Below are 20,896 nucleotides of genomic sequence, written 5' to 3' on the forward strand. Positions count from 1 at the left end.
TTTGTGTTGGAGTAGGTGCTCAGGACCCAGATGTGATTAATAGGGCAGAGGCTGGAAAGGACCAGTGCCAAAATACAACCATCAATCACTGACATCAAGTTGGGCTCTTAGAACAATACTATTGTTCTTGCGATAAAAAAGAAAATGCCCTATATAAAGGGGGACGAGGGGCACAAAGGCTTCATATGTGTAATGAGACCGGTGACAGAACACAGAATCAGCTGGCCGTGAGTTACAATATATACCTCCCAGACCGCTATATAATCGAGAAACCATTGTGAGTCTATTTTAGCAAAATTGAGAAGGTTAAAAGAAGCTGTATGAGATTTAAAAAAAAAGTAGAAAAAAACCGCGCCATTCTTGTCCAAAAACGATATCTGGTATTGGCTTGAATAGGGTTAAACTTCATTACCAGACATAGCCCATGGACAAGAGAGGTTAAAGTACAAAAGTCTCACCAAAGAAAATAATTTGTATACATACATTATGCATGAAATATCGCTAAAAGCACATGCAGTGAAGGAGGATCCTCACCATCCTTGATTAGCCGCGAGGACTTCTCACCTCTCCTGACTTGTTTATTCTAATAAATACTTGTGTTCCTCAAGAAGTAACTTCTGGATAATATTTTCTTCCATTCCATGTTTCAACCTATTCCACAGCTCTGTATAGAAATTGTCACTCACATTGGCCCCTGTCCTCAACGATCTAATTTCTATATTTCATACATATGCACTCAGACTTATTCAGTAGGAAGGTAACTAACCTGTCACTCTGGTTTTGGGTGTGGGAGGAAACAGAAGAACCTGGAGAAAACCCCCATTAACATGGGGAGAACATACAATCTCCATGTGGATGTTGTCCTTGATTGGATTTGAACCAACAATCAAGTAACTAAAGTCTTCAGGACACATTTGGCTTGAATGTTATAGGACATAGGACAGCTTTCTTGTAATAATAGAGGAACTAGTGGGCTACTGACCTTATGTGGTGCCCCTCTGGTATCTTCTGAGGGAGCCTCCTTGGCCCGTCAGCGGTACATACTGTAAAGCTGCATTTAGATGCTGCAAGAGCAGCCGATTGTTGGGAAGGAAGCGCTCCTCCTGGACAATCGGCTGCTCATTAATTGGAGGTGAAGCGCTGCTTGATCTCCTCCACAGTATGAGGATGAATGATGGCTACAGCTATCGCTCATGCCCATACAAAATCATTGTGCCTGTTTAGACCGCATAATCTGCTGCCCAGAAATGATGATTGAGTTGTCTGCACCTCAGGTCATTTCACCCGACGAACAAGCGTACCTTTATGTGGCACCTTTACACGGGCTGATTTTTGGGAACGAACATTTGTAGGAATGCTCGTTACAGATAATCGGCCTGAATATCGGGCCGCGTAAATTTTGCTTAAAGGGGTTATCCCATCATAGACAATGGGGGCCTATCGCTAGGGTATGCCCCCATTGTCTGATAGGTGCGGGTCCCACCGCTGGGACCCGCACCTACAAGGAGAACGGAGCTGCGGAAAGTTGTGGCTGGAGGACCCCGGGGTCCATCCACCACCAGGCGCAGTGCCCCGCCTCTCCCATTGAAGTGAATGGGAGCGCACTGCGCATGCGCGGCCACCACTCCCATTTATTTCTATGGGGCCGACGGAAATAGCCGAGCCAGTGCTTGGCTATTTTCGGCGGCTCCATAGAAATGAATAGAGGGCGGCTGCGCATGCGCAGTGCGCCCTCCTCAAGTTTCTCCGCTCTGTTCTGCTTGTACGTGCGGGTCCCAGCGGTGGGACCCGCACCTATCAGACAATGGGGGCGTATCCTAGCGATAGGCCCCCATTGTCTATGATGGGATAACCCCTTTAAGTGTTCATGATTAGCATCTTCCCATATCTCAAGAAAGAATGAGAAGATATAATATAGGTACCATCTTGCTCATTGTAAGATGATGGTCAATGGATAAACACTACGGGGGACATTTATCATTTGCGGTTGTTTTTGTGTCAGTTTTAGGTCTGTCTTTGCTTTGTGTAACCTGCACGAAATGGATGAAGTGGTGCGCTTTATATGTGACATGTGCAAAGCGGTTTACACCTACATGAATTAAAGTACACCAGGGGCTTGCCTGGCATATGTTACGACTTTTGCAAAAGTCGCACATAGTAGATAAGCCATAATCCAGGTGTAATCTCACTTTTAGCTCTTAGGCTACTTTCACACTAGCGTTTTTTGCGGATCCGTCAAGGATCTTAAAAAACGCTTCCGTTACCATAATACAACAGCATGCATCCATGAACGGATCCGGTTGTATTATGTCTTCTATAGCCATGACTGATTTGTCATGAACACCATTAAAAGTCAGAGAAAACGGATCCGTCCCTATTGACTTACATTGTGTGCCAGGACAGATCCATCTTGCTACGCACCACATGGCGGACAGAAAAACGCTGCAGGCAGTGTTTTGGTGTCCACCTCCAGAGCGGAATGGAGACTGATCGGAGGCAAACCGATGCATTCTGAGCGGATCCTTTTCCATTCAGAATGCATTAGGGCAAAACTGATCTGTTTTGGACCGCTTCTGAGAGCCCTGAACTGATCTCAGAAACGGAAAGCCAAAACGCGAGTGTGAAAGTAGCCTTGCATAGACCCCTTTGATAAGTGGTGAGGATCACCAAATATTGCAGAAAACGGTGGAATTGGCATGACATTTGACATTTTTAAGCCACAAAACTGACGTATCTGATTTGATAAATGACCCTTTATGTTTATTACCATAAGTCATGTTTCCCTTTGGAAGTTGGTAGGATGCACCATGGGGTTTTCTGCTTATATAAATTTCCAGAAAGGTGTATTATACTTTTTGGTGTTGCTGTATAGACCACTGTGGGGCCAGAATGACTGTAACAGAAGAACTTTCTAAAAAGTTTATTTTCTCCTGTAAAAACTTTAACTTTTTCATCTATCTGAAGAAGAAAGAAAAACAAAGTGTTTGTTGGAATTTCTCTTGACAACCAATTTGTCAGCCTATACATTTATTTCATTATCATTGCGGAGAAAATAGGAGCCGGAGCTTATTTAATGGAGCAGTACATTAAACTAAAATGCACTAGTTGTTCCATTAAATCAAAATGACACAGCCATTAGGTATCTCAGACATTTTACATTGTAATTAAATGAACTGTGGACCATTGATTTTTCTTGTTTTTCTTTTTTTTTTTTCTTCGTTTTTCGTTCTCTGCCTACATTGATAGCGATCTGCGGGAGGCACGGTGGTTGTAATAACCATTTTCTTTGCGTTGTTATTGCCCCTGCATTCCTTATGACGGGGTTCCACTGAGTCGGAAACGTGTGATTTTAGCAGGAAACCTTGATTCTCATGGTAGATTAGTTAGTCTTGTTTTACCAGAGGAGTTGTGGCATCTAGTAGTCAATTTCCAAAATGTAACAGGGACCTCTGTGGAAACATGTTCTTGCTGACGGTGTCTCTTTAGGATAGATATTTCAGTAACATAGATGCCATAAACTGTGAATGGCCTTATATTAAGTAGATACCACAGGTCTCTATGGTAGACGCTGTTCACACAGGCTGTATAGCTTGCAGGAGTCTTCCATCTCCACCGTAAACGTGCATGCGACCATATATGTTTATTTCAATGGAAGAGGATAATAAGGGACTGCCGTACATGTCTTCAGCAGCCTATCTTCCACAGCAACAAAGGATTGGGCATGTTGTCATATCTACCATCAGGATATCTGTCAGACCAGATCGTTGGCCGCTCCTGATTTTGTAAAGGAGTTTTCCAGGATTATTACTCCAATCACTCCGTTCCAGATTCCTGGCTCAGTCTGGTGTTCTTCCAGTCCCAAGTCTCTTTACTTTTGGCCAGAGTACAAATAGGGTAATGTGTGCTGCTGAAGCCAATGGCTGCCCTCAGCGGACAAATGAGTCGTGTGCTGCTGCAGCCAATGACTGGCCTCAGTGGAGACAGGGACATGTGAGCTGCTGCAGTCAGTGGCTGCTCTCGGCAGAAACAGGGACACAAAGTGTCCCCAAGCCGCATGTTGCTGTTGGATCACATGGTGCTTGGGGACACATCACCGTAGAGGCAAGTCACTGCCTGCAGCAGTGCACTTAAACCCATCCTTACCCCGTCTGGAATTAAACAGACCAGGGACTGTAAGATTGCCAACTGGAGCCATGATGCTGGAACGGAGCAGGTGAATATGAGTTTTTCAGCAGGTATCACACACTGCTGGGGCTTGATATAAGCAGCCATAATCCTGGAAAAGGATAATAATCTTTCCGAATCTGAGATTCCCTGGAAATATCTAAAGCAGGCATCCTCAAACTGCGGCCCTCCAGCTGTTGTAAAACTACAAATCCCACAATGCCCTGCTGTAGGCTGATACCTGTAGGCTGTTCGGGCATGCTGGGAGTTGTAGTTTTTCAACAGCTGGAGGGCCACAGTTTGAGGATGCCTGATCTAAAGACTTGCTCTGAAAAGTGTACAGATATGCCCAGTCCGTCCAACCCATGATGAGTATCATGGGCATCTCCCGTCCCACTACAATTCATGGCCCCAACAACATGAAAATATTGATTCCATGGGGCAAAATGTTTGTTTCAGGTTGTAGATTTCCTTTGGACGGCTGTATTCACTGCTACGTATGGACCACATAAGCAAATGCCAGCGACTTTTAGGCACGCAGACCTTCCTCGAGCTGCATACGTATAGAAATCAGTAATGGTTTGAAGTGGAGATATGAAGTATTGTGCTGCGTTATTGATTTTTTTACGTTTCTTAATTCAGGGGAAAGTTGCCCAAACTGCGTGCATGTCGGCCTGCAAGCATCTCTCTACATCGCTCACACAAATGCTGCTGGACAGTGAGCTGAAGCAGATCAGTATGGGAGCCATTCAGCAATTCAACCTAGATGTTATCCAGTGTGAATGTGAGTATAATCGCAAGTTCTGATCTTGGCGCTGACATGGTGCTAAATGCACATCATGAGTTTCCAGTAATAATATACAGACATTGTCCAGGATCACTCTGGGTAAGGATACACTGTGTTATGCCTGGTGAAGGCCTGAGGGGCAGTGCATGACACCAGGACTCAAGGTACCACACAGAAAATGAGAGAATCCCAGGGTCCTGTGTTAATCCCTCAGAATCTGCTGTCCGGCCGACAACATGTACCCCATAAAAAACCTCTCCAACCCCCGATCTGCCCATGCTGCTACCCCATTCCCAGCCAGGACTAAGAAGTGACTTGGTCTCTTGAATGCTGCGGCCAATCACTGGTCTCAGTCTCATCTGCCTATGCTGGAAGTAGCCAGGAATGGGGCACAGAGGACTGGTGAGTGTATATTTTTTGTTGTGGTGCACACATGCCGGACAACCCCTTTAACACAGGATATATACGTTTTGCACACAGCTGAGCTGCAGTAAGCCATCATAGGAAACTATACAGTGGACGGAGCCAGACGGTTTCTGGCTCTGACGGTGGTCCAAAAATCTGATATTGATGACCGATCTTCAGATCACGTTCTAGTACCGCAGAAATGTGGAGTCATTGGGTGCTGGTAACTTACGTCATGAGTCACTTCCTTTTTTAGTTTGACATCACAGTCAATAAGTCAAAAAGTTCATCATCAACTTCCTCAGATGAGATATCAATTCATACGTCCATGATATCTGTCATTTTGGGGTAGTATGATAGCTGGCAGTGTGAACATATTTGTTCAAATATTAGGCTACTTTCACACCTGCGTTTAGGTGCGGATCTGTCTGGTATCTGCACAGATGGATCCGCACCTATAATGCAAACGCTTGTATCCGCTCAGAACGGATCAGTTTGCATTACCGTGAACAAAAAAAATATTGTAATATTTTTTTTTTTGTTGTTTTTTTTTGTTCATGATAATGCAAACGGATCAGTTTTGACTTACACTGAAAGTCAATGGGAGGCGGATCCGTTTTCAATTGCACCATATTGTGTCAGTGAAAACGGATCCGTCCCCATTGACTTACATTGTAAGTCAGGACGGATCCGTTTGGCTCAGTTTCGTCAGACGGACATCAAACGGATGGTGTCTGCCTCCAGAGAGGAATGGAGGCTGAACGGAGGCAAACTGAACGGATCCTTATCCATTCAGAATGCATTGGGGCTGAACTGATCCGTTTTGTACCGCTTGTGAGAGCCCTGAAACGGATCTCACAAGCGGACCCAGAAACGCCAGTGTGAAAGGGGCCTAAGTCTGTTTCTTTCATGTTAGTCACATGGCTACATTATGGCTCAATGCAAGCTTTGGAAAAGGCTTTCTCACATCATTGACACTAAATGTACAGCTCCTGCACCATTTAATGCAGCAATAGATATCATGGTTTATTAATCCGTATGGAATGAATCAAGGCAAAGTCTTGTACAGTAAGTACTTGAGCAGCACGGTGGCTCAGTGGTTAGCACTGGAGCCTTGCAGCCCTGGAGCCCTAAGTTCGAATCAGACCAAGAACAACATCGGCGTGGAGTTTGTATGTTCTCCTCGTATTTACATGGGTTTCCTCCCACACTCCAAAGACATACTGATAGGGAACTTAGATTGTGAGCCCCACTCGGGACAGCTTGATGGTAATGTCTGTAAAGCACTGCTGAACATGTCAGCGCTATATAAGTGAGAAAAGTAAATGAATGATAATAAGTCAATGTTAAAGGGATTTTCCTAGAATTGGTAAAAAAGAAGCATCGAATGTAATTAAATAAACAAAAACAAACAGTAGTCACCTCTGAAATCCCCTAATGACCCATTGCTGATGCCCTCATGATTGACTGAGCAGTTATTTCCTGTGGTTTGAGAGGGACCAGAAAGTAGAGACCATCAAAGGACCATAAGCATTGTCAGGGTATTGGTAACGTATGGCTTAATTTATTATTTTACACTGTTCTGAGCCTTTAAGAAATTGAATCCCCTTAAAGAGGACCTTTCCTGGGTCCAGACTTTATAAACAAAGTATCAGGACAGCGATATAGATGAATGGTGCGGAGGAGCAGGGGAGAGGCGTCTCCCTTGCCCGTTCCTCTGATAGGCTACAGGCCTAGATTACGTCATCGCGCCACCTGAGCCGTACAGTGTGGGACACAGGCCGGAAGAGGCCTGCATCGCATCACTGACAGCAGCATAAGGTAAGTATATGAGTTCATTGTTTTTATTATTTATAGTATACTGTGGCAAGAAGGGGGGTGGGGGCCCTATATACTGGCACAATATGGGGCGGCGGGCACTATGGAGAAGAGGGGAAGCACTATGGGGCCCTATATACTGGCACAACATGGGGGGCACTATGGAGAAGAGGGGAAGCACTATGGGGCCTTATATACTGGCACAACATGGGGGGCACTATGGAGAAGATGGGAAGAACTATGGGGGCCCTATATACTGGCACATTATGGGGGTCACTATGGGGGCCCTATATACTGGCACATTATGGGGGGCACTATGGAGAAGAGGGGAAGGAGCACTATGGGGGCATCTACTGGGGGCCCTATGTACTGGCATGCATTATTGGGGGGCTCTATGGAGAGGTGTGGGGGGGGGGGCACTATGGCGGCATCTACTGAGGGCTTTATGGCGCAGCTCCACCTGGCTCCTAACTTTTTTAGCTGGCTCCTAGATTCCAAGGAAATTTGTCAAGCTCTGGCTTACCTGGCCCCTAACACCTGTGTCCTCCCAGATCTCTCCATGAACACCTCTGCATCTCTCCAGTGTGCAGATCACTACATCCATCGACAGGGGCGTGCAGCCAATAGCAGACCGTGGCGGTGACCTGCCCCCTTGCTTCACGTGTGATGTCACACATGATGTGAGGGGAGCAGGTCACCGTTGCGGCCTGCTATTAGCTGCACAAACAGAACACCCCCAATCTCCCTGTTGCCGGGGAGATGCACCGACGGCTGTGGAGGAACACAGGCGTACGGGGACCAGGTAGGTATTCTCTGTATAAAGGGCTCGGACAATATGGGTGGGTTTTTCAGGTTTGGATAACCCCATTAATGAGATGCCCAGTCAAACCTCAGATCAGACACCAATGTTAATAAGACCCCCCAAACAGACCTCAGATCAGACCCCCAATGTTAATCAGACCTCGGGTCAGACAAAAAAAAATTAATCAACTCAACTCATCTGTTCTGCCCGCCACTTTTAGGTCCCAGCGCGCTTCCTGCCATGCTGGGACCGGACTTGCACAGCATGAGGTCACAGAACGCGCCTGCGTCCTGTTCACAGTGTGCCGCGCTGGCAGAACGCAGAGCGGCGAGTACACAGCCGGCACAGGGAATGCTGTACTCACCGCTCCCCAGTCCTACACGCAAGGCAGTGAATACATTTTGGCAAAAATTTTAAATGATAGAAACTAAAGGTTTACCTTCCCTTACACCTTGTTTCTTGAGGAAATGTGAGTTGGATTTTCCTCAGAGTAAAAACCTTTTTTTTTTTAAACCAAGTAATAAGGTTGGGGATAACTGGTCTTAAGAGAACAAATGCAGAGACCGAAGAACACCTTAAGAAGACAAGATATACGACAGTCTGCAGTTTGAGAAAGATTTTGAGTTGGGTCATTAAGTAGTACACAACTGCCAGCAGAAAAGGGTGAATTAGGCAAAACAAGAGACACTTTGGACGGCAGATGACTGAAAGGCAGTATTATAGATGGAAGAGTCTAATCTTGAGGTGTTTGGAACAAAGAGAAGAACATACATGAGATGTAGATCAAATGAATGGATCCCGGAGGGTAGAGATTTAATAGCTTCTGCTATTAAATCTATTCAAAACTATGCATGTGGAGTACGGTCTTTGTTGACGCGCATTAAGACCATCTGCCTTATATTGTGTAGTCACTCCTCATGACGTTGAAGCTCTTACCTATATAGGGTTCCTGTGGTATCTGGCACCAAGGCATTAGCTGCAAGGAAGTCTGTCTGGAGTACTGCAGTTCATAGTGCTTAATCAAGGTCACACGGGTCTTCATGGATTGGACTTGTTTTCCCACACACCCCGCAGATGCTTGATCGGATAGAGATCTAGGGATCTAGAGGCCATTTCATCACCTTGAACCCTTGGTCATGTCTCTCAAACCATTCTCTAATAAATCTTCGCAATGTGTTAGGGCACATTACCCTGTGGATAGAGGCCACTGCCAGTAGGGAATACATCTATCATGGAGGATCATACTTGCTCTGCAACGATGTTTAGGTAGGTGGTACGTATCAGAGTAACATCCACAACAGAACATTATGATCACGGCTGCCTAGTCCTGTAAATCAAAGTGCATAGTGCGCGGCAGCTGCAGAGAGAGCAGAGCCTCTAGGTGTAATGGCAACGCCCCCGTTGCTCCTAGAAGCTCATTTGCATATAATAAAACATAATTTTTCTAAGCAATGCGGGCACATATGAACATGGGACCAACTCAGATGTCTTCAGCTGCCAAGCGCACATGTAACAGGTCAGCCAGTGTCATAGGTACAAATCTGCTGACAGATGCCCTTTAAGGTAGGTACTAACCACTGCATACTGGGAATACCTCACAAGACCTTCCATTTTAGAGGCGCTCTGACCAAGTCATCTTTGCCCCCACTAAGATCCTTACGCTTGCCTATTCCTGCTTCCAACACATCGTTTTCAAGAACTGATCATTCACCTGTTGCCTAATATAGCCCACCCCTTGACAGGTGCTTTTGGTGTAGCCAGTTTTATGGCGGTCTACATACTATTTGGTGCAGGGTTCCCTTGCAGCACTGGGCTCCATGGGCAACATCTGCATTGAGTTTGTTTTCTCTGCTCATAAATGGGTTTCCTCAGAATAACTTTTCGTCACCTTACAAAAACATACTTAGTCAATGGTCAATGGCTGCCCTATGAAAATTGGGCCTAGTCTATTGAAGTAGACTTCAGGACTTTGCTGTATTTATATAGCGCTGATTCACATACCTCCCAACTTTTATAAATCGCAAAGAGGGATAATATGTGCGACGCGCATCATGGCGATTTTTTTTCATACTTGTCTACTCCTCTAACTCCGCCCAAAGCATAATTACTGATTCCGTCAGAACTGCTGCGGCTGGGGATCGGCTAGGTGAGTATAAATTCCTTTATGTTTTTTACAGTATGCGGAGCCCCTGGGACAATTTTTTTTACTTGCACTTCAAATATTAAATATTAGCATAAATCATTGGATTATTGATTAAGGTCCAAATTGCACCAAATAACGAAGTTCTGGTGTAATATACAGATAGAAACCATACAGATAGTTTAGTAAGGAGTAATTTAGTAAAGTTATTAATGCACATTTATTCACAGGTCAAAACAAGGGACATTTAAGGATTAAAGAGGGACATGGATTGAAAAGAGGAACGCTTGGGAGGCACGCTTTACCTTAAAGAGGACCTTTTATCGGTCCAAACATTGTGAACTAAGTATCATGACATATACAGCGGCGCCCAGGGATCTCACTGCACTTACTATTATCCCTGGGCGCCGCTCCGTTCTCCCGTTATGCCCTCTGGTATGTTCGGGGACTTGGTTATAGTAGGAGGAGACTTAGGGGACTTGGTTATAGTATGCAGAGTCTGCCCTTGTTCTGCTGGGCGTCTCCTCCTCCTCCTAGGCTGTAGCGCTGGCCAATTGCAGCGCAGAGCTCACAGCCTGGGAGTTTTTTTTCTCCCAGGCTGTGAGCTCTGAGCTGCGATTGGCCAGCACTGCAGCCTAGGAGAAGGAGACGCCCAGCAGAACAAGGGCAGACTCCGCCTACTATAACCAAGTCCCCGAACATACCGGAGGACATAACGGGAGAACGGAGCGGCTCCCAGGGATAATAGTAAGTGCAGTGAGATCCCTGGGCGCCACTGTATATGTCAGGATACTTAGTTCACAATGTTTGGACCGATGAAAGGTCCTCTTTAAGGGGGACCATGTACAAATAGTCATAAATTACATAGCAGCAAACAAATCGACAATTAAAATAAGAGGAATGAGGGCCCTGCTCACAAGAGCTTACAATCTATGAGGCGATGGGGGTGACACAAAAGATAAAAAGTGCTTGTTTTGTACAATGGTCTGGCCTTCTTAACACAATTGAGGAGTAGATATCATGGCATGAGCTTCTGAACATGCCAGGTTCTGCTCCCACTGCTCAGGTATATGATTAATGCCTGTGCAAGCGCTCCCCATCTGTTTGTTGTACACTAAACTCGATAATACACTGATTGTCATTGTGCTTATTCTCCAAGGGAACGCTCCTCGTGTCATTCTGATCCATAGTAGACGTGTCAGGTTTTTCGACAGGCATCACACTAATGAATTGTGCCGCAAAGGGAATGTAGATATGGTATATGAGACAGCCTAGGGAGTATCGTCATCTACACGCTCCAGAGTTTTCCCGACAGTGCCATTGGCCTGTCATGATATCAGCACGTTGCGTGCCCTCGTTAGACATGTGTTTCCAGACAGACTGGCGACTCTTGTGGTCAACAATTGGGGTTAGAGGCCACGGGGAGCGGGTGGAAGAGGCACTTACTGAACAGTCAACAAATATTTAGGATTTTTTTATTTATTTTTTTACATATGGTTACTTATTAATGTCAGCAAGTTTGCTTCTTGACTAATGACCAGAATTACACATATATTAAGAACGCTTTTAGAAATATACTGAGAAATTTGCTTAAGGCCTCATGCACACGGCCGTATTTTAAATCCGTGTCCGATCTGCATTTTTTGGTGGATTGCACATGGACCCATTTATTAGTGTGGGTCAGCAAAAGAAGCGGACAGCAGACGGATGTCGTGTATGTGTTGACCGCATCCTTATGTCTGTTCCACATATTGCGGCCAAAATCTGTCATTTCTAGTAATGAGAGTGAGAAAAATGCGTATTGCACACAGAAGGTATCCGTATTTTGCAAGGACCGCAGTACGGACACGGTTGTGTGCAGGAGACTTTAAGGGGTTTACCAACTAATTGAAAACTTTTTTTACCCCAGCTTTCTGCTTCTCTGGGGGACTTTCTTAACTTTCCGTGAGTCACATGAGACAGTCAAGCACCTGCATCTTCCAGGATGCACTGCAAGTAGCTCTTGTTAAGGCCTCCTGCACTCAAACGTGCGGGCCGCAATGCACGAACACCGTCCGTGGGGCAGCCGCAGTGGATCGTGGACCCATTCACTTGAATGGGTCCGCGATCCTGCCGTTCCGCAAAAAGATAGGACATGTTCTATCTTTTTGCGGAACGGAAGTACAGGACGAAACCCCACGGAAGCACTCCGTAGTGGTTCCGTTCTGTGCTTCCATTCCGCATCTCCGGATTGAAGTGAATAGGTCCGCATCCGTGATGCAGAATGCACGGAACGGTGCCCGTGTATTGCGGATTAGCAAATGCGGTCTACAATACGGCCACGGAGCGCACACGTTCGTGTGCAGGAGGCCTAACCCTGCACGAAAATTAGTCCTCCACATATAGCCCCAGAGATAAGTATAGTATGTAATATCCCCACGAGTGCATTCTCCACTGTCTAGAGAGAGATACAGAGAGATTCTATGAATTAAGGAGTAGGAATGAATGAATGACCACTTCACAGTAAGGCTACTTTCACACTTGCGTTCGGGGTTCCGCTTGTGAGTTCCGTTTGAAGGCTCTCACAAGCGGCCCCGAACGCATCCGTCCAGCCCTAATGCATTCTGAGTGGATCCGTATTCGCTCAGAATGCGTCAGTATGGCTCAGTTTCGCCTCCGTTCCGCTCAGCAGGCGGACACCTGAACGCTGCTTGCAGTGTTTTGGTGTCCGCCTGGCCGTGCGGAGCCAAATGGATCCGTCCAGACTTACAATGTAAGTCAATGGGGACGGATCCGTTTGATATTGACACAATATGGTGCAATTTCAAATGGATCCGTCCCCCATTGACTTTCAATGCAAAGTCTGGACGGATCCGTCTGACCAACAATTAGACTTACATATTTTTCTGAAATATAATGCAGACGGATCCGTTCTGAACGGATACCATCGTTTGCATTATAGGATCGGATCCGTCTGTGCAGACACCTGACGGATCCGCTCCGAACGCAAGTGTGAAAGTAGCCTAAGATCCCTACACCAGGAAGCAGGGAAGCTACTGAGCATGTTAGTCCACCTCTGAATGCAGGACAAGGTGGACCAGAAGGATAAACAGCAGGGGGAGCTACCACAGATGACAATGTAATGTACAGTCATGTGAAAAAATTAGGACACCCTTTGAAAGCATGTGGTTTTTTGTAACATTTTTAATAAAAGGTTATTTCATCTCCGTTTCAACAATACAGAGAGATTAAAGTAATCCAACTAAACAAAGAAAACGGAAGAAAAGTCTTTTCAAGATCTTCTGTAAATGTCATTCTACAAAAATGCCTATTCTAACTGAGGAAAAAGATAGGACACCCTTGCCCCTAATAGCGAGTGTTACCTCCTTTGGCTGAAATAACTGCAGTGAGACGGTTCTTGTAGCCATCTACCAGTCTTCGACATCGGTCTGAGGAAATTTTACCCCACTCCTCAATGCAGAACTTTTTCAGCTGTGAGATGTTTGAGGGGTTTCTTGCACGTACAGCCCTTTTCAAGTCACCCCACAGCATCTCAATGGGATTCAAATCTGGACTTTGACTTGGCCATTCCAGGACTCTCCATTTCTTCTTTTTCAGCCAATCTTTGGTTGATTTACTAGTATGTTTTGGGTCATTGTCATGTTGCATGGTCCAGTTCCGCTTCAGCTTTAATTTTCTAACTGATGGTCTCACATGTTCTTCAAGCACCTTCTGATACACAGTAGAATTCATCGTGGATTCTATGATGGTGAGCTGACCAGGTCCTGCTGCAGCAAAGCAGCCCCAAACCATGACACTTCCACCTCCATGCTTCACAGTTGGTATGAGGTTCTTTTCTTGGAATGCTGTGTTTGGTTTACGCCAAACATGTCCTCTGCTGTTGTGTCCAAATAATTCAATTTTGGACTCATCTGTCCAAAGAACATTATTCCAGAAGTCCTGGTCTTTGTCAACTTTATCTCTGGCAAATGTCAGTCTGGCCTCGATGTTTCTCTTGGAAAGCAAAGGTTTCCTCCTTGCACACCTCCCATGCAAGTTAAACTTGTACAGTCTCTTTCTGATTGTAGAGGCATGTACTTCTACATCAACAGTAGCCAGAGCCTGCTGTAGTTCTCGAGATGACACTTTAGGGTTTTTGGAGACCTCTTTTAGCATCTTGCGGTCTGCTCTTGGGGTGAACTTGCTGGGGCGACCAGTCCTGGGCATGTTGGCAGTTGTTTTGAAAGCCCTCCACTTGTAGACTATCTTCCGGACAGTGGAATGGCTGATTTCAAAATCTTTTGAGATCTTTTTAAATCCCTTCCCAGACTCATAGGCTGCTACAATCTTTTTTCTGAAGTCCTCTGACAGCTCTTTTGCTCTCACCATGGTGCTCACTCTCACTTCAACAGTCAGGAGCACACCAAACTAAATGTCTGAGGTTTAAATAGGGCAAGCCTCATTCAACATGCAGAGTAACGATCTACTAATTATGTGCACCTGGTGTGATATACCTGTGTGAGATCTGAGCCAATTTAAGAGGGAATACATGTGAGGGTGTCCTATCTTTTTCCTCAGTTAGAATAGGCATTTTTGTAGAATGACATTTACAGAAGATCTTGAAAAGACTTTTCTTCAGTTTTCTTTGTTTAGTTGGATTACTTTAATCTCTCTGTATTGTTGAAACGGAGATGAAATAACCTTTTATTAAAAATGTTACAAAAAACCACATGCTTTCAAAGGGTGTCCTAATTTTTTCACATGACTGTACATAAAAAAAAAAAAAAAAAAGAGCACTACTTTTATTGGATGTCTTCTGCAGTAGTACTTCCATTTATTGCATAGTAATACATTTTGTGGAGTAACCCCTTTAAAGGGACACTGACAGGCCCACTAACCATAATTAGCTGTACATATCCATGCACAGGTCTTTTAATGTGCATTAAAAACATATAAGTATAACCCCTGTCCACATTATGAATACAGTAAACTCACGTTTTATAACCTGAACTAATCACTGTTCTTTCTGCCCAAGGGGCGGGGTTTCAGCTTCTCTTGCGCCCAGCCAGCATCAGCCCAACTGCCGTTTTTGAAGCGCCGCCCAGCTCATCAATATTCACTTAGCTGGGCGGCTTCTGCAGTCCCCGACCTTCCGAGATCCGGCGCATGCCCAATAGAAAGCTATGGGTGCCGGGCGCATGCGCAGAAGCTGAAAGCGAGTCCGATGCCCATAGCTTTCTATTGGGCATGCGCCGTATCTCGGAAGGTCGGGGACTGCAGAAGCCGCCCAGCTAAGTGAATATTGATGAGCTGGGCGGCGCTTCAAAAACGGCGGTTGGGCTGATGCTGGCTGGGCGCAAGAGAAGCTGAAACCCCGCCCCTTGGGCAGAAAGAACAGCGATTAGTTCAGGTTATAAAACGTGAGTTTACTGTATTCATAATGTGGACAGGGGGGATACTTATATGTTTTTAATGCACATTAAAAAACCTGTGCATGGATATGTACAGATAATTATGGTTATTGGGCCTGTCAGTGTCCCTTTAAGGAAGACGAGCAGCATTCCTGACATGTCTGCTCTAGTAATTTTTTTGCATCCCCCATAAAATGACAATTCTGGACCTTCTTTTCTTATAACTCTGTGTTGACTGTTCCTCCTCCTAGAATTCTATGAATAAGTCAGCAGCAGTGATTGGAAAGCGTCAGTCCGTGTAGGGACCCTCCAACTGGTAACTGTCAACTGTTTATTGAGATATTTGTAGGAGGAATAACCAATGGAAAAGATGAACCAGAATTGTCATTTTATGGGGAATACACTGATGAGTCAGGAGAGTAGACAAGTCCTCTTTAAATAATACACTAAAAAGCCCTATTCCAAAATACAGATCTGAACCTAAATCCACTAATGATTCAACAAAAAGTAAAAAACAAATTCAGTTTGTTATTATGGTTAGAGCGAAGGTTTATTCATATAGATGACCTATCTTCAGGATAAGTCATCAATATCACATCGGCGGGGGTCCCGGGTGTTTGAAGAGAAAGCAGTGCTCGTATGAGTGCGGCTTCCTCTTCATTGTTTACCTGCTCGCCGTCGACGTCACAGCAGCGAGCAGGTGTACCTACAAGAAGCCGACCCATAGAAGTGAATGAGGACAGCTTCTTGTAGGTACACCTGCTCGCTGCTATGAACAGTGAGAAGAAGGCAGCGCTCATACGAGCACGGCCTTCTCTTCAAACAGCTGATCAGTGGGGGTGCTGAGAGTTGGACCACCGCCGTTCTGATATTGATGCCCTAACCTTAGGAAAGGTCATCAATGTGAACAAAGCGTACAACCCCTTTAATTGTTTGAGAAGTTGAACCGGCACTGAAAACAATTGGGAATCATGTGGAAATGGAATGAAATTTTTTTTTAATTTATTGACATCAAATAAAATAGATCAAATATATAAAAGGACATATAAATATTTCTAGGATCAATCCAAGGTGCCGCATATGTTTACCTTTTGAAACAACTATATGTCGCATGGGACCTGCATGTATCTATAGTATAGGCCCTGACTATCGCAATCTGAAATATAGCTACGCCGCCCAAAGTAGAATTCGCTTTATCATAGCAACTGTGATCCAAAGAGTCATCCCCACAGGGAGGATACGGATGCTTTTTTGATACAGCGAACCCCGAAGGCGACGTTTCTGTACCAACTTTGATCCTAGACATATTTATATGTCCTTTTATATATTTTATCAATTTTTTTTTATGTAGTGTCAATACATTTTAAACATTTTTCATTCCATTTCCACGTGATTCCCAATTCTTTTGAGTGCCGGTTCAACTTCTCAAACTTTTTGCAATTCAGAACTAGGGGTGTTTCTCTGAACCTGAGCACCAGCCGTGGTGAACCAAAGTGAGCCATCTGTTTATCGCTTGCAGAATAATAACCCCTTTAATTACTTTTTTTACACCTGTAAACACATTGTGCGGCACGGTGCTGAGCATTGTCTTCTTGCAGAACTGGGGTTCTGAAATAAAATGTGGCCATGGCAATGTCTATATTGAGCTTGTATGTTCTTAAGCACATACAGGTTTCTAAGAGTACTGCAGATTTGTACATATTAAGATGTCAATGGCCTTCTGTGCTCCAGGGATCTATAGCTACACACGTTTCTATATAACGCCCCTAGAAGTACATATGAAATTTGTTACTGATACAACCTACTGGCGTGACATCCGGTCTTCTAAACGACACATATACTTCCTTACCTACTGCTGTTTTTGTCCAGGTTTATTATCTGCCTAGTATTGCTGGTGAAAACTTTGCAGCTTGAAAATATCTTCTTAAGAGAGGAATCCTATGAGTATTATATTCCTTATGTATGACATATATTCAATAGTTTACATTCAAGGAGAGCCAGGAAGACAGCTATGGGACATACAGAGAGGGTCGTACGTCTCAAGCTGGTCCGCAATTTTCCTGGGTATTTGTCCAGAAGTTTTGTTCCAGCACCCTAATTAACTATCAAAAGCCAAATTTATTGTCACTTCATTAAAAACATAGGTGCCACATGCAACCTACAGTACTGCTTACGCGTTTCAAAACCAAAATGTTTTTTTAATCATAGCCTAAATTACTGCACTGTTATATGACCGTATCTGGTGTAGTACATTCAGTTCTGATTAAGAAACCTTCAGGTTTTGAAATACAGAAGCCATTCTGTGGAAATTGTTTCCTTGCCCCCTTCAAATAAAAAAGATAAGGAATCAGAGCCGATCTCTGATGTTGTGAATGTATTGATTTCCTGGGTATTGGTACTCTCTGATTAGTAACATTCCTGGACATAAATTTAAATGGAGAACCCCTAAAACAACAATAACACCTTGTAAAAATATAGAAAAATATGTCTTAAGGTCTCATGCACACCATTGTTGTCCGTCCGTGCCCGTATTGCTGCCCGCAAACAGCGGGTCCGCGATACACAGGCACCACCCGTGTGCTCACTGCATCACTGATGCGGGCCCATTTGAATGGGTCTGCAATCTGGAAGGTCGGTGCGGAACAGAGGCACCATAGGGATCTTACTGTGAAGAAACCATGGGGTTTCTCTCCGAGCCTCCACACCACAAAAAAAAAAAGAACATGTTCTACTTTTTTGCAGTGCGGACGGATCACGGACCAATTCAAGTTGAATGGGTCTGCATCCGACGCGGCAGCTGCACGGCTGTCGCCTGTGCATTGGGGACCGCAAATTGCGTCTCCCAATGCATGGAACAGGCGAACAACGGCTGCGTGCATGAGCCCTTATTAGTATATTTAGAGAATAAAAGCACAATGAGTATATTGTAGCAGACATCCACCCACATAGACCTAAGAGGGTGCCATCATGAGTCGGTAGTAAATTGTCAATTCTGCTCAGGGTGAATTGGGAACTTAAAAGTGGCCCAGGAAAAAATACTAAAAGTGACCCCGTTTTGTAGTCGGGTCCAAATTGATGGAGGCGGGGCCATATTGCATTTTACCACCCCAACAGAGCCAAATACCACAGTCCCTCACAAAATACTGCCCCCATCAGCATAAAATACTTGCCGAAAAACTTACACTGGCCAGCCGTGAGGAGGGCTCAGGTGGGCCCTTGGGCATTGGCCCACTGGGAAATTTGCCTGTAAGGTCTATGGCCAATCCGTCTCTGATTCTCCTATAACTAGTATAACATGTACTAAAAATGCACAGGCCTAAATAATATCCAAAATATTGTGATGAAAGTATACCAAAAACTGCTAAATGATGTAATCAAATGAGTTAAGATGAAATGAAATACCGACGACCCATCAACACGTTTCGCCCAGCGGGTTCTTCTAGGTCCGGGCGTTTTTAGTACAAGTTATACCAGTTATAGCAGCATTGACAAATTACTACCGACTCACGATGTCTATGTGGGTGGATGTCTGCTAAAATATATTTGTGATTTAATTCTCTGAATGCATTGAAAAAGTATGTATTTTTGCATGGTTTTATAATTATTGTTTTCGGAATCCTCAGTTCATATTATACACCTTCTCTAATTGGCTTTAACAGTGAGCCCACTGTAGTTGGTGATTTTAACAATTTAAGGAATTAAAGTCTTTTTGTTTGTTTTGTTTTTTGTTAACAATGCCTTCTGTCCCCTCCTCACCCTGAATAAGATGATCACAGAGTGACCCACTGCTAGTATCGACTTCACAGCGGTCAGTTGGAGAACGTTTTCTCTGCAACGCCACAACGGAGAAATAAAGCTTTACATGACGGCCATTGAAAACAATAGGCTGTCCATGTAATACATGGATATGTTCCTCCAGAGAGGCACCCTTTCAAGCCATGATCTGCTGTGGTTAAATGGGTTTTCTGGGATCCATATGCATTTTCCACTAATTGTCAGATCCTACTATACTCGCGCATAGATCTCAGTAAAACATTTTTTTTATTATTGATTTTCGCTGGTCTCCTCTAGTCCCCGATGTCAATGCTGTGGCCTTGGATGTTTACAGCCAGATCATCCTGTTAGGCTGTTTAGCGCTTCAGCTGCTAACCAGGACGTAGGCGCAGTAGAAGCCTGAAGCTGCGCATGCGCCAGAGAAGTGCTGCTTCTCCACCAGATCTTCCAAGCAGCTATGTATGTGTCTGGGCCAGAAGAGAAGACACATCAGGGGGACCGGCACCCAAGTGGAAGTATAGAAATGGCTACTCTTTTCCCAGGTACAATACTTCTGCTTCCAATCAGGACGTAGGCGCAGTAGAAGCCTGAAGCTGCGCATGCGCCAGAGAAGTGCTGCCACTCCATCAGATCTTCCAAGCAGCTATGTATGTGTCTGGGCCAGAAGAGAAGACACATCAGGGGGACCGGCACCTAAGTGGAAGCAGAGAAATGTCTACTCTTTTCCCAGGTACAATACTTCTGCTTCTAACCAGGACGTAGGCGCAGTAGAAGCCTGAAGCTGCGCATGCGCCAGAGAAGTGCTGTTTCTCCACCAGATCTTCCAGGCAGCAATGTATGTGTCTGGGTCAGAGGAGAAGACACATCAGGGGGACCGGCACCTAAGTGGAAGTATAGAAATGGCTACTCTTTTCCCAGGTACAATACATGTTGAATTTGTAGAATTGGCCCGGAGAGACCCTTTAGTGGATGGAGGTTCCCAACATTAACTCAGAATGTCCTCATAACCTAAACCTATTAGAATACCCTGTCAATGTGATACAAAAACGTAATGAGGAAAAGAAGAAACACTGTGGTTACTGCTCACGAAGAGCTAACAGTCAGCCAAAACGAAGCCAATAAATGGAAAATTCCAGGCAATTTCTGACTCGTACGCCTAGTCAACATGTGACGGCTTTATACTGCTGCTTCATTAAAAAAAAAAAAAATCTATCTTACGAAGCGCTAATTGACACATGACTGATTGTCAATGGCCAGATGGGAACATTCTGAAGCTCCGAGACAAATAACATCTTTCAGTATCAGCAGTATGTTTCAATAATTGCCGTTAATTGGGAATACTGAGGCTCCTGCAGATGTACCAACCTCGAACGTTCCACTTTATCTACCCCTATCGCCCTACGAAGAGTCAGGAAGAGCAAAATACAAAAAAGAGTTTGGTATTGTTCTAATGACAGTTCATTGTAGAGCAAGAAGATTGTCACACAGGAGCAGATCCCGGATCTGAAAGCTGCTTTTATTGTTGGGTTTCATTCATAAGGTCTGTCAGGCACATTCAGTGCATCCCTGTGTTCCTCGTGATTTATAACCTTTCTCATCGGCCTCCTCCAGCTTTT

At 44.6% G+C, this 20,896-nt stretch overlaps 1 protein-coding gene across 2 annotated transcripts in view; it reads left to right on the forward strand.

Annotated features, from left to right (window-relative positions):
* The window catches only part of EXOC6 (exocyst complex component 6), a 265,734-nt gene that overhangs the window by 185,964 nt on the left and 58,874 nt on the right, over nucleotides 1-20,896 (forward strand). For both annotated transcript variants that reach the window (XM_044297928.1, XM_044297929.1), the window contains exon 19: nucleotides 4,807-4,948. In XM_044297928.1, the coding sequence (XP_044153863.1) occupies nucleotides 4,807-4,948 (142 nt within the window). The remainder of the gene's footprint in view (nucleotides 1-4,806; nucleotides 4,949-20,896) is intronic.

This window comes from Bufo gargarizans, chromosome 6 (genome assembly GCF_014858855.1).
Source record: "Bufo gargarizans isolate SCDJY-AF-19 chromosome 6, ASM1485885v1, whole genome shotgun sequence".
Classification (NCBI taxonomy): domain Eukaryota; kingdom Metazoa; phylum Chordata; class Amphibia; order Anura; family Bufonidae; genus Bufo; species Bufo gargarizans.